At 44.0% G+C, this 15339-nt stretch overlaps 1 protein-coding gene across 1 annotated transcript in view; it reads left to right on the top strand.

Moving 5' to 3' along the window:
- The window catches only part of GARNL3 (GTPase activating Rap/RanGAP domain like 3), a 159920-nt gene that overhangs the window by 108451 nt on the left and 36130 nt on the right, over positions 1-15339 (top strand). The window contains exons 10-15 of the mRNA XM_061200963.1: positions 3605-3680; positions 4361-4459; positions 5516-5619; positions 12220-12328; positions 14109-14154; positions 15187-15293. Coding sequence (XP_061056946.1) covers positions 3605-3680; positions 4361-4459; positions 5516-5619; positions 12220-12328; positions 14109-14154; positions 15187-15293 — 541 coding nt within the window. The remainder of the gene's footprint in view (positions 1-3604; positions 3681-4360; positions 4460-5515; positions 5620-12219; positions 12329-14108; positions 14155-15186; positions 15294-15339) is intronic.

The raw sequence follows: 15339 nt of genomic DNA, 5'->3' as shown, positions 1-15339 counted from the left end.
AGGAGTAGCTGATCTCTTTATTTCTCAATTTTATTTCCTTACTAAGGAGATATTTGCTAGAAGCAACAAGAGCACTCATGACAATGTACTTGAAGAGGTGTGAGCAGTGGTCAGCATCCTTCAGAGCTTCTCTGAGAGCTGTGTGGCCAATGCACTCTTCTTTAATCCTGCCAGCTTCTTGACTTTATCTCAATTCCACCCAATTATAGTGATAATCAGCTGCAAAGATGGGCAGGGAAAAAATTAGTAAACAATACTAGTGATGTTTCTGAAAGGTTAGCTATTTGGTAAAGTGTTGTTTGGTGTCCTGAAACGCAAGTTTTATTTGTCCACTGTGTAGAGAGCGCCCCCTGCCCCCGCCAGGAGAGAACATGGCATCCCAAGTAAACACACGTGGAGAGGGTGACAGATGTGTAGGAACATGTGAATCACAGAAATATGGAGACATTGCCTAAATAAGAGTAACAAGGAACCGGGGGCGTCCAGTTTTGAATCAGGACATCATTTCTTGATTCCAAAAGATTCTTCTGGAATCAATGGGACGTTAGTCTCCCCCTTATACTTCACTTTCTTCAGAAGAAATATAATTCCTAGCATACTATTAATTCCCAAGAATGTGACTATACATTGGTTATAATCATGTTGAGTTTTGTCTCATGAAATTTAGAACTTAAAAATTTAAAGTCCCATACAAGTAGGCATTACAGATATGACCTTATCTCTATGGTGAGTGTCTGAGCAGGACTGAAGTTCCGAGAAAACCAGTTCCCACGGATTCCCTCCACCAGTCACCTCCCTCCAGGGGCCCAGGTATGGTCTTGGGACTTTGAGCACTCCCTCCCATCCCCCAAGTAGCAGCCAGCCTCATGAAGCACTGACGACATTAGGTTCAACAATTCGTTAAAGTATGACCCGTGGTGGTCAGGTAGCCTCAAATCAAATGATGCCCTCCTCAAATAGCCCCTCCTAAAAACTATCTCCTCAAAAAATATAATGCATCTGTTCAGCGATGCCTTGATTTCTGGAGATAGGAGAAAACTCTGTTATTCATTGACATCATTTGGGAAGCCCGGGAAACAAAATTACCAAAATGAGACCCCGTAATGAGATTCCCGTAAGGAATTTCAAGTACTTATCAAGGCCTTGCAACACCAGTCTTTCTGGAGCCTCCCCCTGAAGTGGGTGAGTACCCTCTGCAAGGGTACTGATGCCAGTCACAGAGCTGCCCCAACAAAGCTTTTTAAAGCTTCGGCCAGTGATCAGGCAGCAGTGGGTCCTATTTCTGCTTGTAACTCTTAGCTTCGCTCAACTCAAAACCATCCTGGGAAGACTCTGCCACTGCGTTGAAAAGAGCACTGGATCGAAAGTCAGGAGACCCGACTTCCAGCCTCAGTCCTGCCATCCACTTAGTACCAGCCTTGGGCAAGTCTCGTCTTCCCTGGGCTTCAGTTGTCCTGTCTGTAAAATGAAAGCTATGGATTCAGTGGACCATAGCGTCCCTTCTGGTTCTAACAGGCTGTTAGTTCATGGCTCATGGCTCATGGCTCCAGTCACTGACCCAGTCTTTCTGCCCTTGGCTTGCTAGCTGTCAGCTCAGCTGGACCTGGTCCTGGGCCTCCTGACCGTCTGCTGGTTGGTTCCTCTAGACCTGTGGTTCTCAAAGTGGGGTCCCTGGGCTGGCAGCATCAACGTCACCTGCGGACTTATCAGAAATACAAATTCTTGGACCCTATCCCAGACCTGTGGAATTGGAGACCCTGGGAATGGGGCCAGCAATCTTTATTTTAACAAGCCTTCCAGGTGATGCTGATGCCTGATCAAGTTTGAGAACCACTGCTTTTGTCCCTGCACTGTTATTCTAAGAGGGTCATCTGTCAGACCCCAAACTACTGTAGGTGCTTGTTAAGGGACCACTGAGAATGGAAGCGGTGCCAGAGTCTTAGAGATGTGTGATTGCTGTCACATTCCCAAAGGAGAGAAAGAATAGCTATAAAAAAGCATAGAACCCTGAAGTGGACAGAAATCCTTGACAAAATCCTAAGAAATTTACCAAAAACGGGTTTGTGATGAAGAGGTGATCGTTTGGAAGCAGCTTGTGAAAAATAAGTTGTATCTGACCACTCGTGTTTCTTTTCTCATTTATTACGCACACAATTATGCCATGAATATTTATTAACCCTCTCCAATATACCCAGCACAGTGGCGGGTCCTGGAGATTACACGGAAAGTCAGATGTGTACCTTCCTTCACAGGACTTAAGTTCTAGTGGTAGAAACGGACAAATATGCAAGCTCAAAAAAAGAATTACAGAGCATGAATAGTGCTATTAAGAAAATAAATAAGCGGCCGTGACGGAGAATAACAATGCGGGGAGTGTGTTGGGAGATCAGGGAAGGCCTCTCTGGAAATTGACGTTTGAGCTGAGACCCGCATAGTGGGCAAGAGCTTCTATAGAAGGAGCTGTGGAGGAGCCCCGGGTGGAGGGACCAGCCTGGAAGCCGCCTCCCTCTTCCTCACTCTGTAGAAGAAACCACCAGATAGAAAATTACTACTACTGATGGGTATGCATCTGTCCCTCAGGTGTATCAGGGACAGAAAAATGTTTAGAAGTACAGCCGTAGACCTTTGGATTTTCAGTCTTAATTCTCCCAGATCCAGCTGTCCTGAATTCATCAGGCACTCTGCCTTGATCTCCCCCTCTGACCCACTGGCAATGTTTTAATCACCTTTGTTCTTTGCCCCTTAACTGACCACCGAGAATTCCCCCATCAAACAGCCTTGCGAAGGTTGATTATTTTCCAACTTCAGATTTTTTAAATTATGAAATACTTCAGGCACACAAAAATGTATAGACAACAATATAATGAAGACCTATAACCCTATTACCCAATTTAAGAAAAAAATATATATTAAAAATACAGTTAAGCTCCCTGATCCCATTCCTCTCTCTTCCCTGTGGAAGCTGTTATCTTGCATTTGGTATTTATCATTCCCACAGAGTCTGATTTTAACCCAGCATTTAAAGTTGAGGATAGTAGACTGAACATTTGTACTAACTACTTCTTGATTGCCTTTTTCTCCCCACATCTGTTTTATGACTTCTTGAGATTCAATAGCTTTAGGAATTGGGGCAACTGAGCTTTTAGAATACGTTGCCTACAGTTTCCATTTCTATTTCTAAAAGAGTCCACGAGATATCAGCCTCAGATTGTTGTGTTAAATTTTGAATTACACTGAGCTCCCCAGGTTCCAGACTGCTGCTGCTGGGCTGATCAGAGGATGGTGCCAGTCCTGTGAGTTCCTCTGGGCTATTTATTTTGAGCACTGTTTTGCTGCAGAATGGACCTGGCATCCTGCAGACGCTATTAGTAATGAAATTTCAAATGAACTCACAGAAGAGCACAGAGTTTCCTCTGTAAGCTATGAAAATCAAGGAATGATTGTTGTTAATATTGGTCAAAATTGAGATGGAGGGGAGGAAGTAATCCACCAAGTAGTCATTCAGGTCTCTGTAGTGTTCCTGAATAACAACTAGCACATCTCATAACTGTGTATGCTTTGATGAGAAAATTAAATTCAGCACCTTTTGTTGTCTCATTGTAAGGGCTCTGTGAATTTCAAGTTTGGGGTTCTTTTTGCCAAAGATGGGCAGCTCACAGATGATGACATGTTCAGCAATGGTGAGTGTCTCCTTTCTTCTAACAGACACCCCGCCCCGCCTCATTGCAATTTAGATGATCCCAGCTGAACTTGCCTGTTGCATTGGAGTTTTTAATGCAAAGAAACAGCCAGTAGTTTTATGAAGTTGAAGGGTAAATTTTCAGGGTAAATTTTATAGGAAAGAAGTTGCCCAGTTTCCTTCATCTGGCAAATATTTATTGGTCACCAAATTACTGTCACCAGGGATACAGTCTAACTGGAAAATTACATGGGGATTTGAAGAATTTCATTCTACATAATCTCAGGAGCAAAGAGGCGACTTTTCTCTGGGATTTTTATGCTTGAGAGAATTATAAAATGGTCCTATTTCCTGTTATTTCACACTTTTCATATTAAAGACCTATTTCTTATCAATGGGAGCAGTAATGATGTTTTCATTTTGCAATACTAGACCCTTGTGACCCCAGTCTGGCAGCGCTCAGGTTGGCTAGTCTAATTCTGTAGTTTTCCTTTCCTCGGATTCTGGGAACTGTGACCCTCCTCTACGGTCTCCGAGAAGAGGGAAGCACGATTTCTCATTCTGTTCGCCTGCTGCACATGTCGGCGGAGCCTAGTTAATTTTCAAGTGATTTCACTGCATAGTTAGAAAACGGGGGCTTGTGGACACTGTACTTTCTTCACATTTGACCTCTTCTTACAGAAATCGGAAGTGACGCTTTTCAAAAATTTTTAAATCTCCTGGGTGACACAATCACTCTCAAGGGCTGGACAGGCTACCGTGGAGGTCTGGACACCAAAAGTAAGGTTGCCTCCTGATCCATTCTGCTGTGATTTCTATAACTTTTGTTAGTCAGCCTCATCTGAATTTGAATTTATACCCAAGGTGGGGTACGCTATCTTATAACTGTATAGCATGTCTAGTCTTTTTCCTGTACTTTTACTTCTGTCATTTTATTTGCTCTTCACGGCCAGTCCTTGATGTAAGCCAGGCAGGTGATGTGAAGCTCATTTGGCCTAAATTTGATAGGCTTCAAATCAGGTACCCTGACCCTCTGGGGGCCCCATCTCGCCCACGTTGGAGTCATGTCACAGATTCTGAATACGGAAAGGTTAGGCGATTTGTGAGAGCTGCCCTGTGAGTAACTTAACTGGCAGATGCAGGGATGAAGTATTCGGTCCCAGTTGTCAGGCCTCAGCTCCCCCCTGCCCCTGCCCCCCTGACAAGCTCTGTGTGCCTGTGGTGACTCCTGGAGTACCTGCAGGTCCATCATCCTCACTGCCCTTTCCCAGTGTAATCTGATATACATCCCTAGGAGTTAGACACTGTTTTCATCCCCATTTTCAAATTAAGAAACTGAGGCTCAGAGAAGGCAAGGTAACGTGTCAGAAGGAACATAGCTAATGAGAACTCGAATCCAAGTCTAACTCCAAAGCACATGCTTTGAATCACTATACAATGCTGCCAGGGATATAGTTCCTTTTGTTTTATGGACATGATAGCTGTTTGTATGTCGTCTTGTGTTCATTTTGTCCTGAACACCAGCAGTACTAGAGGCAAGGAATTGTAACATACTCTCCGTTTGAGCCCAGACTTCTCATGATCTCCTCTGCTCCAAGGCAAGGCATGAATCAGACAGCAAGCGAGCTTAGAGGGGGGTGAAGAGGTCCCCCCGTGTGGGCAGGAGCCTTGCATCAGTTGGAGGGGGATCCATACTGTTGCTTCCACTCAGGTGGATAATCATAGGATCTTTGGGATGTACTAACTGTGCTGTATTCCTCTAGTCTGCAAATAAAGACTATTTCCTTATGGCCGCAGAATTCTCTGTGCTCACTAAATGTATATTGTATTTTACAGATGACACCACAGGGATTCATTCTGTTTATACCATCTACCAAGGGCATGAGATCATGTTTCATGTTTCCACCATGTTGCCATATTCCAAAGAGAACAAACAACAGGTACGTGTGAACACGCAAACCATTCAATAGTCAGTGACCTCAGTGTGGAGAAAGCATAGCTATGACTTCATAGAATTAGAGACTATGGATGTTAATACATGAGCTGAACTTCAGGCACCAATTTTGGGGATGTTGTTACAGTCTGTTTATTTGAACTTTCAACAAGCTGTAGGAAGAACTACCCTCACTGATCAGGAAATAAAGGATCAGAGGCAGTGGTGCATGTACACGTCTGTGTGGACGTGTGTGTGTGTGCCTTTGTGTGAGTGTGGTTTTCTACACTCCTGAGGGACTATCTTGCATATACGTGGGCTTTTCTCTGTGACTTCTGTCCATGTGCCTTGTGTCTTGTCAGAATGAGATTTTTCCAAGACGTAACACTATGTTTCCTGAGGAATGGTTGCAAGTGTTTTTTCAGGTTAATGCAGGAGGTTAACACTGAGCGTCTACATGGCCTGTGCCCTGTCGGGGAAAAAACTACCTGAGAACACTCCTCACCCACCCCAGAGATTAGCCATCTCCAGGAGAAAACTTGCCAGTTTGATGAAATCTAGATATAACAGTGATACATGCTGCTGGTTTTTGAAGGATTTGGGGGGTTCCATTTACCTTTTTATTAGATTCTTGTCCCTTTTTTTACACACTGAAGGCATCTGTATAAGTAAATATCACAAACACGAATGGACAGTTGTTCAGCAAAGATGTGTGAAAAATACGAACCTAGAGAGGGTATGTGATGGGCTAAAAGGGCTTTTTTCTGAACACTTATAATCCATATTTCAGTAAGACTTCAATGAGGGGGAAAGACACAATGCAGATCATTGGGCTAAAACATGGCGGTGTTGTCATGAGACATGGCGGTGCTTTGGGGACATGGTGGGGGTGAGGGGGGTCAGGAAGAGCTCGTTCTGTCTGGTGGTTAGGGGCCTGGAATAAGGAGCTGGTGAATTGTCTTATAGGCAGTGGAGACCCATTGGAGGTTTTAAGCTTGTTCTGATTTTAGAAGGCTAACTAGTAAAGGACAGGTGGAAGCAGAAAGTGCCTCAGCCCAGGAAACCTGCTTAAGTGGCTAAGAGTTACTTTCTGCAAGGCGTCTTCCCTTGTGTGGTTGAGGTGACCTATGTTAGTGCTACCAGGCTGTCTCTACCTCTTAGGAGCTGAAGCTCTTAGGATCTTGGGATCACGTTACCTCTCAGGAGCTGAAGCTCTTAGGATCTTGGGATCACGTTACCTCTTAGGAGCTGAAGCTCTTAGGATCTTGGGATCACGTGGAGAAGAGAGACCAAGCTGGCCTTCCCAATTGTCATGAATTGTGTTGACCTCTTACATCTCAACAATAATAGCGAAAAACTTCCACTGAAGTATTTTACAATCCTCCTCCTCCCCCAACTCTGTCCGACATTTTCAGCCCTGTACATTCACCAACATTGCCCATGTCCTGTGACAGATAAGGGCATTAGCCAGAGACAGGAGGAAGCAATGTGACAGTTCAACCTTCACCCAACCCAAGTCTTTAATCTTTTTTTTTTTTTTAATTTGTTTTTGGCTGCGTTGGGTCTTTGTTGCTGTGCGTGGGCTTTCTCTAGTTGCGACGAGCGGGGGCTACTCTTCATTGTGGTGCGCGGGCTTCTCATTGCGGTGGCTTCTCTTGTTGCGGAGCATGGGCTCTAGGCGCGTGGGCTTCAGTAGTTGTGGCATGCTGGCTCAGTAGTTGTGGCTCGCAAGCTCTAGAGCTCAGGCTCAGTAGTTGTGGCGCGTGGGCTTTGTTGCCCCGCAGCATGTGGGATCTTCCCGGACCAGGGCTCGAACCCGTGTCCCCTGCACTGGCAGGCAGATTCTTAAGCATTGCACCACCAGGGAAGTCCTAAGTCGTTAATCTTATCTTTCTGAGGGGGCTGTTAGCATATTAAGACGTAACGCGCTTACCAGGAGAACTGAAATATTCCCAGATGGACCCTGGTGTGCCCAACATCCTGGCCGGCTCCATGGGTAGTGCTAGGGTCCTCCACTTGCCCAGCATCAGTAGATATGAAGAAAATCACAAGTAGAAAACTTGTCTCTATTACCAGGAAGATAAAGCAGGTGGGAAGAGTCAAAGAAATGCACAGTGACAGTGAACCTTATTGGTGCCTGATTGTGGGAGAGCAGAGAAGGACCACTAACTGCAAGCCTCCTTCTGAACCTGTCATGGTTTCTTGGGGCCCTAGGGTAATGGTCAAAATCAGAGGCCAACGTGGCTCATAAAATCTTGGTGGCTTTTTGACCTCCTAGCATCTAGAATGCTAGTGGAACAGTCCGAGCCACATCCCAAATCTGATGTAAAGAAACAAACTTTCACAAAGATTTTGTAGGTTCTGGTATTACAATTAACTCCTTCATCTCTCTCCTCCATCACCAGACCAAACCACAATGGGGGCAGGGGAGGGGGTGTAGTTACTTGGCTCTCTGAGACTCATCTTCTCCCTAACGTCCCGTGATGTCTGCACCCCTAGCATCCAGTCTCCCAGCATTCCAGACCCCGACAGCAGCACCTAGGACCAGATGAAAGCACAGGCTCTGTGATCAGCCGGATCTGGGCCAAGCCCTAGCTCTGCCACGAGCTAGCTCTGGACACCCCGTGTGCGCTGCCAGCCCCAGGGCTCGGTTCTCGGCTCCCTTCTCTTTCTACACTCATTCGTCCCTTTATGATCTCATCCAGTCTTATGGTTCTGAATAGCTTTTATATGCCTCTGACACTCAAACTTAAAGCTGCAGCCAGCCCTCACGGGAACTCCAGACCAGATATGCAGCCTTCTCGACACCTCCCCTGGGCTCGACGTCTCAGACCTAGTCTTTCCAAAGCTGAACTCCGACTCTCCTCCAGACCTGTTCCTCCTGCAGTCTGTCTTATCTCTGTTGATGGCTATTCTGTTCTTCCAGTTTCTGGGGCAAAATGACTCTGGAGTCATTCTTGACCCCTCTCTGTCTCATCCCATTTTCAATTTGTCAGGAAATCCTGTTGGCTCGGCCTTCAGATGACACCTAAACTCTCCTCACACTTCTGTTACCACACAGCTCTGAGCCCCATCACCTCTTGTCGGATTATTGCAGTAGCTTCCTCTCTGGCCTCCCTGCTTTTACCCTGGTGCCCTGATAGACTGTTTCTCAATCCTCCAGCCAGAGTGATCCTTTAAAATGCACGTCAGTCTCTTCCCAAACAGTGGCTCCTGCTTCACTCAGAGTCAAAGCCAGATCCTTAGAGTGGCCTGCAAGGCCCTGCGTGACCTCTGTTCCTTCTCTGGTCCCATCACCCGCTGCTCTTCTTATTTCCTCCCTCCCAATCATATTGGCTTCCTTTCCTGTTCCCCAGAGTCACCAGATACTGTCCCATGTCATGGTCTTTGCGTTGCCCTTCTTTCTGCCTAGAACTCTCCTAGAACTCTCTCCTACCAGGTATCCTCTGGCTGACTCACTCACTGCCCTCAGATCTACCCAAATGTCAGCTGTTAAACTGAACCCCTGGCTGAATTTAAAGCTGCAACCCACCCTCCCCCAGCGCCCCCAGGCCCCTGCGCGGCTCTCTTTCCTCCACTGCACGTATTACCGCCTAACGTTATGTGTATTATTTAGTACACTTGTTTGTTATATTTACTATGTAATTTCTGTGCCCCCTGCTAGAGTGTACGCCCCATGAGGGCAGGGAGATTTGTCTGCTTTGTTCCTGGCATATAATAGGAGCTCAATAATTACTTTTAAAAAATATATAGAAGCCATGGAAGCAACCTAAATGCCCATCGACAGACTAATGGATAAAGAAGATGTGGTATATTCAATGGAATATTACTCAGCCATAAAAAGGAATGAAATTGGATCATTTGTAGAGAGGTGGATGGACCTAGAGACTGTCATACAGAGTGAAGTAAGTCAGAAAGAGAAAAACAAATATTGTATATTAATGCATATATGTGGAATCTAGAAAAATGGTACAGATGAACCGGTTTGCAAGGCAGAAATAGAGACACAGATGTAGAAAACAAACGTACGGACACCAAGGGGAGAAAGCAGGGAAGGGGGGGCGGTGGTGGGATGAATTGCGAGATTGGGATTGACATATATACACTAATATGTATAAAATAGATAACTAATGAGAACCTGCTGTATAAAAATAAATTAATTAATCTAAAGATAATAATAATAAGCAAAAAATATATATAAAAGCTTTATTGAGATATTATTCATATACCATACAATTTGCCCACTTCACTATGTTCACAAGGTTATTCAACTATCACCAAGATCAATTCTAGAATATTTTATTACCCCAAAGAGAAGCCCCTCTCCTCTTAGCCATTACTCCCCACTCCACCACTGCCCAGTCTCTGGTAACTACCAATCTGCTTTCTCTCTTGATTTGCTTATTCTGGACACTTCATATAAATGAAATCACATAATACGTGGTCTTTTGTAACTAGCTTCTTGCAATTAGCATGTTTTCAAGTTTCGTCCATGCTGTAGCCTGTATCTGTATCTCATCTCTTTTTATTGCTGAATAATTTCCCATTTTTTAGATACCTACCACATTTTGTTTATCCACTCATCAGTTGATACATCAAAAATTACTTATTTTTATTTTAACATAAAATTTACAATTTTAACCGCTTTTAAGTGTACAGTTTAGTGGCATTAATTACATTAAGTACAGTGTTGTGCAGTCATCACCACCGTCCATCTCCAGAACTTCATCACCTTCCCAAACTGAAACTCTGTACCCATTAATCAATAAATCTGCATTTTTCCCTCCCCCAGCCCCTGGCAACCACCATTCTCCTCTCTGTCTTTATGAATTTGACCATTCTAGTGGAATAAGTGGAATCAAACAACATTTCCCTTTGTGTCTGGCTTATTTCACTGAGCACAGTGTCCTCAAGGTTCATCCATGTTGTACCATGTGTCAGAATTTCCTTCCTTTTTAAGGTTGAATAATATTCCATTGTATGTTTATACCACATTTTCTTTATCCATTCATCCACTGGTGGATGTTTGGGTTATTTCCACCTTTTGGCTATTGTGAATACTGCCACTAAGAACATTGGTGTACAAATATTTGTTTGAGTCCCTGCTTTCAATTTTTGGGGTATATACCCAAAAGTGGAATTGCTGGATCATATGGTAATTCCATGTTTAATTTTTTGAGGAACCACCATAACATTTTCCACAGCAGTGGCTATATTTTACTTTCCCACCAGCAATGCATAAGTTCCAATTTTTCCACATTTGTAACAACACTTGTTATTTGGATTATTTTCTTTTTTTTTAAATAGCTATCCTAATGGGTGTGAAGTGGTATCTAATTGTGCTTTTGATTTGCACTTCCCTAATAATTAGTATATTGAGCATCTTTTTGTATGTTTATTATCCATCTGTATATCTTCTTTAAAGAATTGTGTATTCAAGTACTGTGCCTATTTTTTAATCACATTATTTGTTTTTTTGTTGTTGAGTTGTAGGAGCTCTTTATATATGTTATTGGATATATGATTTGCAAATATTTCTCCCATTCTTTGGGCTGCCTTTTCACTTTGTTGATAGCATCCTTTAATGTACAAAAGTTTTAAATTTTGATGTAGTCGAATTTGTGTATTTTTTTCTTTCATTGGCTGTGCTTTTTGTGTCATATCCAAGAAACAATTGCCAAAAATCTTTTTGAACTGAATTGAAATTATTAGAACATCTCTAAACCTTAGTTTCCTTATTTGCAAAATGAGAATAATATCTAATATGAATCAGATAGGGATCCTGTTCTCGGGAGCTTACTGTATAGAATAGGGGACACACAAGGGATCCATAGAGTACAGTGAATCATTCTGTTTGGCCAATTAGGCAAAGGTCTTGGACAGGGGTTGGCAAACTATGGCCCTTGGGCCAGATCCAGCGTACTGCTTGTTTTGTTAAATAAAGTGTTACTGGAACACAGCCATGCCCACTGATTTATGTATTGTCTATAGCTGCTTTTGTGTCACGACAGCAGAGCTACATGGTTGTAAAGAGACAGTATGATCTGCAAACCCAAAAATATTTACTGTCTGGGCCTGTACAGAAAAGATTCACTCACCACAGGTCTAGGAGATCATTTTGGAAAGGTCAGCTGGGGTCAGATTAAGTAAGGCCATTGTTCTCGCCAAGTATATGCTTCAGAACTAGCAAAGGCATTTATTTATGTTTTTAAATATACATGTTTGAGCCCCATCCCCAGGGAATTCTGATGCAATGCCTCTGGTCTGGGGGCCTTGAATGCCAGACTAAGGAGATGAAGCAGGAGTGAAGGTGAACCCAATCAGAGCAGTAAAGTGGGAGAGAACGGAGGCAAAGAGGCTGTTAAGGAGGCTCCTGAGGGAGGGTAGTCAAGAGGAAATGCAGGCCTGAATTGGGAGAGGAGGGGAGGAGATGGCTAGGGAAGCAGGGAGATGGGCTGGTGAAATTTGGGAGGCAAGGAGTCAAAGATACTGAAGCTCCAGGCTCTGTGAGCGTTGGGGTTTGTCGTGCCGAGTTAGTGCTTTAACTCTGTGAATGTACCGTGTGTGAGCAAACTTCTCAAGGGGTGTGTTGTATGTTTGCATCCAGGTAGAAAGGAAGCGCCACATTGGAAATGACATCGTCACCATCGTGTTCCAGGAAGGGGAGGAACCTTCTCCTGCCTTCAAGCCTTCCATGATCCGCTCCCACTTTACACGTATCCTGAGCCTGTGTGAACCCTCCCATTAGCAAGCTGTTGGTCAGCCTCACTGGCCTTAAAATGACACTCAAACCAAATGTTACGGTTGACTGGCATGTTGTGGTTGTTTTGCGTTGCTAGATTCTTAGACCCACTGTGTTGTGTTTTTCCCTTTCTCTCTCCATCCATTGCAGTAATGGATGGACGCATTCTCAGAGAATTCTTGACTTTGGAACTATCTTCCCTTTCCTCAGGTAGTCTATGAAATGAGGGAAACTTCCTACCACCCATTGATAATAAAGGAATTAGAAGAATTATAGTTAGTGAATCCTCTGAGAAATTTGCTTTAGGTATAAAAACTTGCAAGTTAAGATAAAAAGCCAAAATAATGTGTCTTTGTTGATTCTAAGCCCTAGGAATGGCTGCTACATTACCATCTCTTGACATTTGAGATATGATAGAATTAATCCTATTTTTATTTGCTTTCCCTCTGCTTCCTCTCATCCCTCTTTAGCTCATATTGCTGCCAAAGCCCTGCTGAAGTTCTCGATAATGTCCAATCTCAGCTCAGTCACACAGGCCTGGCACATGAGCATGGTCAGCCCAACACACCCCCAGCCTTGGCTCCGTTGTCCTGGGCCGCTGGCCGTGACAGTGAGACCCAGCGGTAGTGCCTACAGGTTGTACATAATAAGTAAAAGGCAACTAATAGGCGTTTTTCAGAATAAATTCTGGTCTAGTTGTTCATGTTCCTTGGAAATTCCAGTGAAAATGTTGGGAGATAGAACCGTGGTGACTCATTGCATCTGCAAGTAGATTGCTCTGCATCCTTTGGCTTGTTCACTGTAGCCTCACAAAATTGCCATGAGGGCAGGGAAGAAAACAGATATGCACGTACACATTAATAACAAGTGATATCTTGCTCTGTTCACTGATGTAGGACTCATATTTCCTTCTTCCTGCAGCGGTTCTTCTTGTAGAACAGAAAGAATACTTCTCCAGGAGGGGGAGGGAAGTGATCAGAGTGACGAAGAGATCATCATTATTTTTAGAATTTCCTTTTGTTATGAGTTTTAGATTTGAGGCTTGGCATATTTGTTTCTGGAAAGGGACAAGCCGATAATTAATGCAAATTCCTTCCACTAAGTCTAGGAGTAGAAACGCTTTGAGGGACTGAGGATGGTTTTTAAGCCCTAGCTAAGGAAAGCTGGGGCTGGGAGATGGTGGGGGAGGAGGAGGAATGGGAGAAGGAAAGAAGAGCTGGTGGAGGTGGTACTATTTCAGACTCAACTCGCCCAACACAAGCAAAGTGGATTCTACTGAGAGGCTGCCGCCAGCTACACTGGTTTGTTTTGTTTTGGTTTGTTTTGTCTACCAAAGCCAGAAGGAGAGAGAGGGAAGGTGTACAGTGGAAACATTTAAATTTCTTTTCTTTTCAAAATGTGTGAGATGAAATATATGACTAATTTCATTTTGGGATCTTGTGTATACTTTCAGGCAAGGGAACTGATCTTTTTGCTTTGTTGTAGTTGCTTAATAGCGTTATTTATATTGCTTTTCTGACGGATTTGGAGAAGTAGCCCTTTCCCACAAGGATGAACATGCAGAGGTTGAACCTGTGTCTTCCCGGGCTGTCTCTTTAACAGAAGTCAAGGTTCCATCTCAGCCTATGGGTGACAGGTGCCCTGACCCCAGGAGTGCAGGTCCAGGATGATTCTGCACACAGGGTTTGCAAAGCACAAGCCGTTGACTGTGTGAGTTGGGGGTCGTTGATCAATTTCCTTAACCATCACCACAGATATTTTTGCCTTAGTGAGGTATGATCAGCAAAAGGACAATTACAGGTTGGTAACAACTTTACCTCGATTGCTTGTTCTAATTCTCATGTTTACACGTTAATTTGGCATTCATTTTATGAGACTTTTTTTTTTTTTTGGTCATGCCGGGTCTTAGTTGCAGCAAGCGGGCTCCTTAGTTGTGGCTCGCCGGCTCCTTAGTCGTGGCATGTGAACTCTCAGTTGCAGCATGCATGTGGGATCTACTTCCCTGATCAGGGATCGAACCCGGGCCCCCTGCACTGGGAGCTCGGAGTCTTAACCACTGCGCCACGAGGGAAGTCCCGAGACTCTTGATATACATATTTTTTGATTGATTTGAAAGCCACCGTGTCTTCAGGAAAAGCTTGTTTCATATAGTGTTGCTCCATGCAGTAGACCCAAGGGTCAGGGTCAGGAATGTTACTGTGCTCCACAGAGGGCACAAGTGTGATATGTTTGATCTTGACCAGAGTACCCTCCTTCCTAGGCTACATTCTTGCCCATTTATCCTTCTCAAAAATTAATCCCGTTCTCAAAAATTAATCTGTTAAAAGGTATCATGATGTTGTGAAAAGAGCATGAAATTTGAGCCAAATAGATCTGGGTTAGAATCCCAACTCTATCACTTATTAACTTTGAGGCTTTGAAAAAATAAGTGTTTATCTTCTTGGAGCCTCAGGCCTCGTCTGTGGAGTGAAGGTAATGATTCTACCTGGACAGGTTGGTGAGAATCAGCTGATGCTGTGTCTTAAAATACCAAGTATGCTGCCTGGTGTGCAGTGGGTGCTCAGTGGTGGTCTTTGCTATTGTTCCTGGGGTGCCTGACCTTGCCTGCGGCTTGGTGGGTTGGACCACGAAGGATCCAGTAAGACTTGGTCTTTGCCCTAAAGCACACAGGATTGCTGCATGGTGGCCAAGGCTCTGGCAGCCCAGAGAAGGCCCTCCTCCTGTGGAAGGAGTATTCCTAACATATCACATAGGCAACTGAACAAATTTAAGATCCAAATATCAGTGATCTTTGAAGAAAAACCAAGTAATTCTGCAATGTTCTCTACACAGGCTGAAAATATTTTCAGAGGAAAGCGTACCACTCTTTGGCCCACCCTTGCCCTCCCCACCGGTGTTTACAGACCACCAGGAATTCAGGGACTTTTTGCTAGTGAAATGTAAGTTTCTATTTTGAAATGTTTTTGCAACTTGTTCTACAGCAGA

Source organism: Eubalaena glacialis, chromosome 9 (genome assembly GCF_028564815.1).
Source record: "Eubalaena glacialis isolate mEubGla1 chromosome 9, mEubGla1.1.hap2.+ XY, whole genome shotgun sequence".
NCBI classification, from domain to species: Eukaryota; Metazoa; Chordata; class Mammalia; order Artiodactyla; family Balaenidae; genus Eubalaena; species Eubalaena glacialis.
The sequence above is the reverse complement of the archived record's forward strand: the minus strand, read 5'-3'. Positions and strand labels throughout refer to the sequence as shown.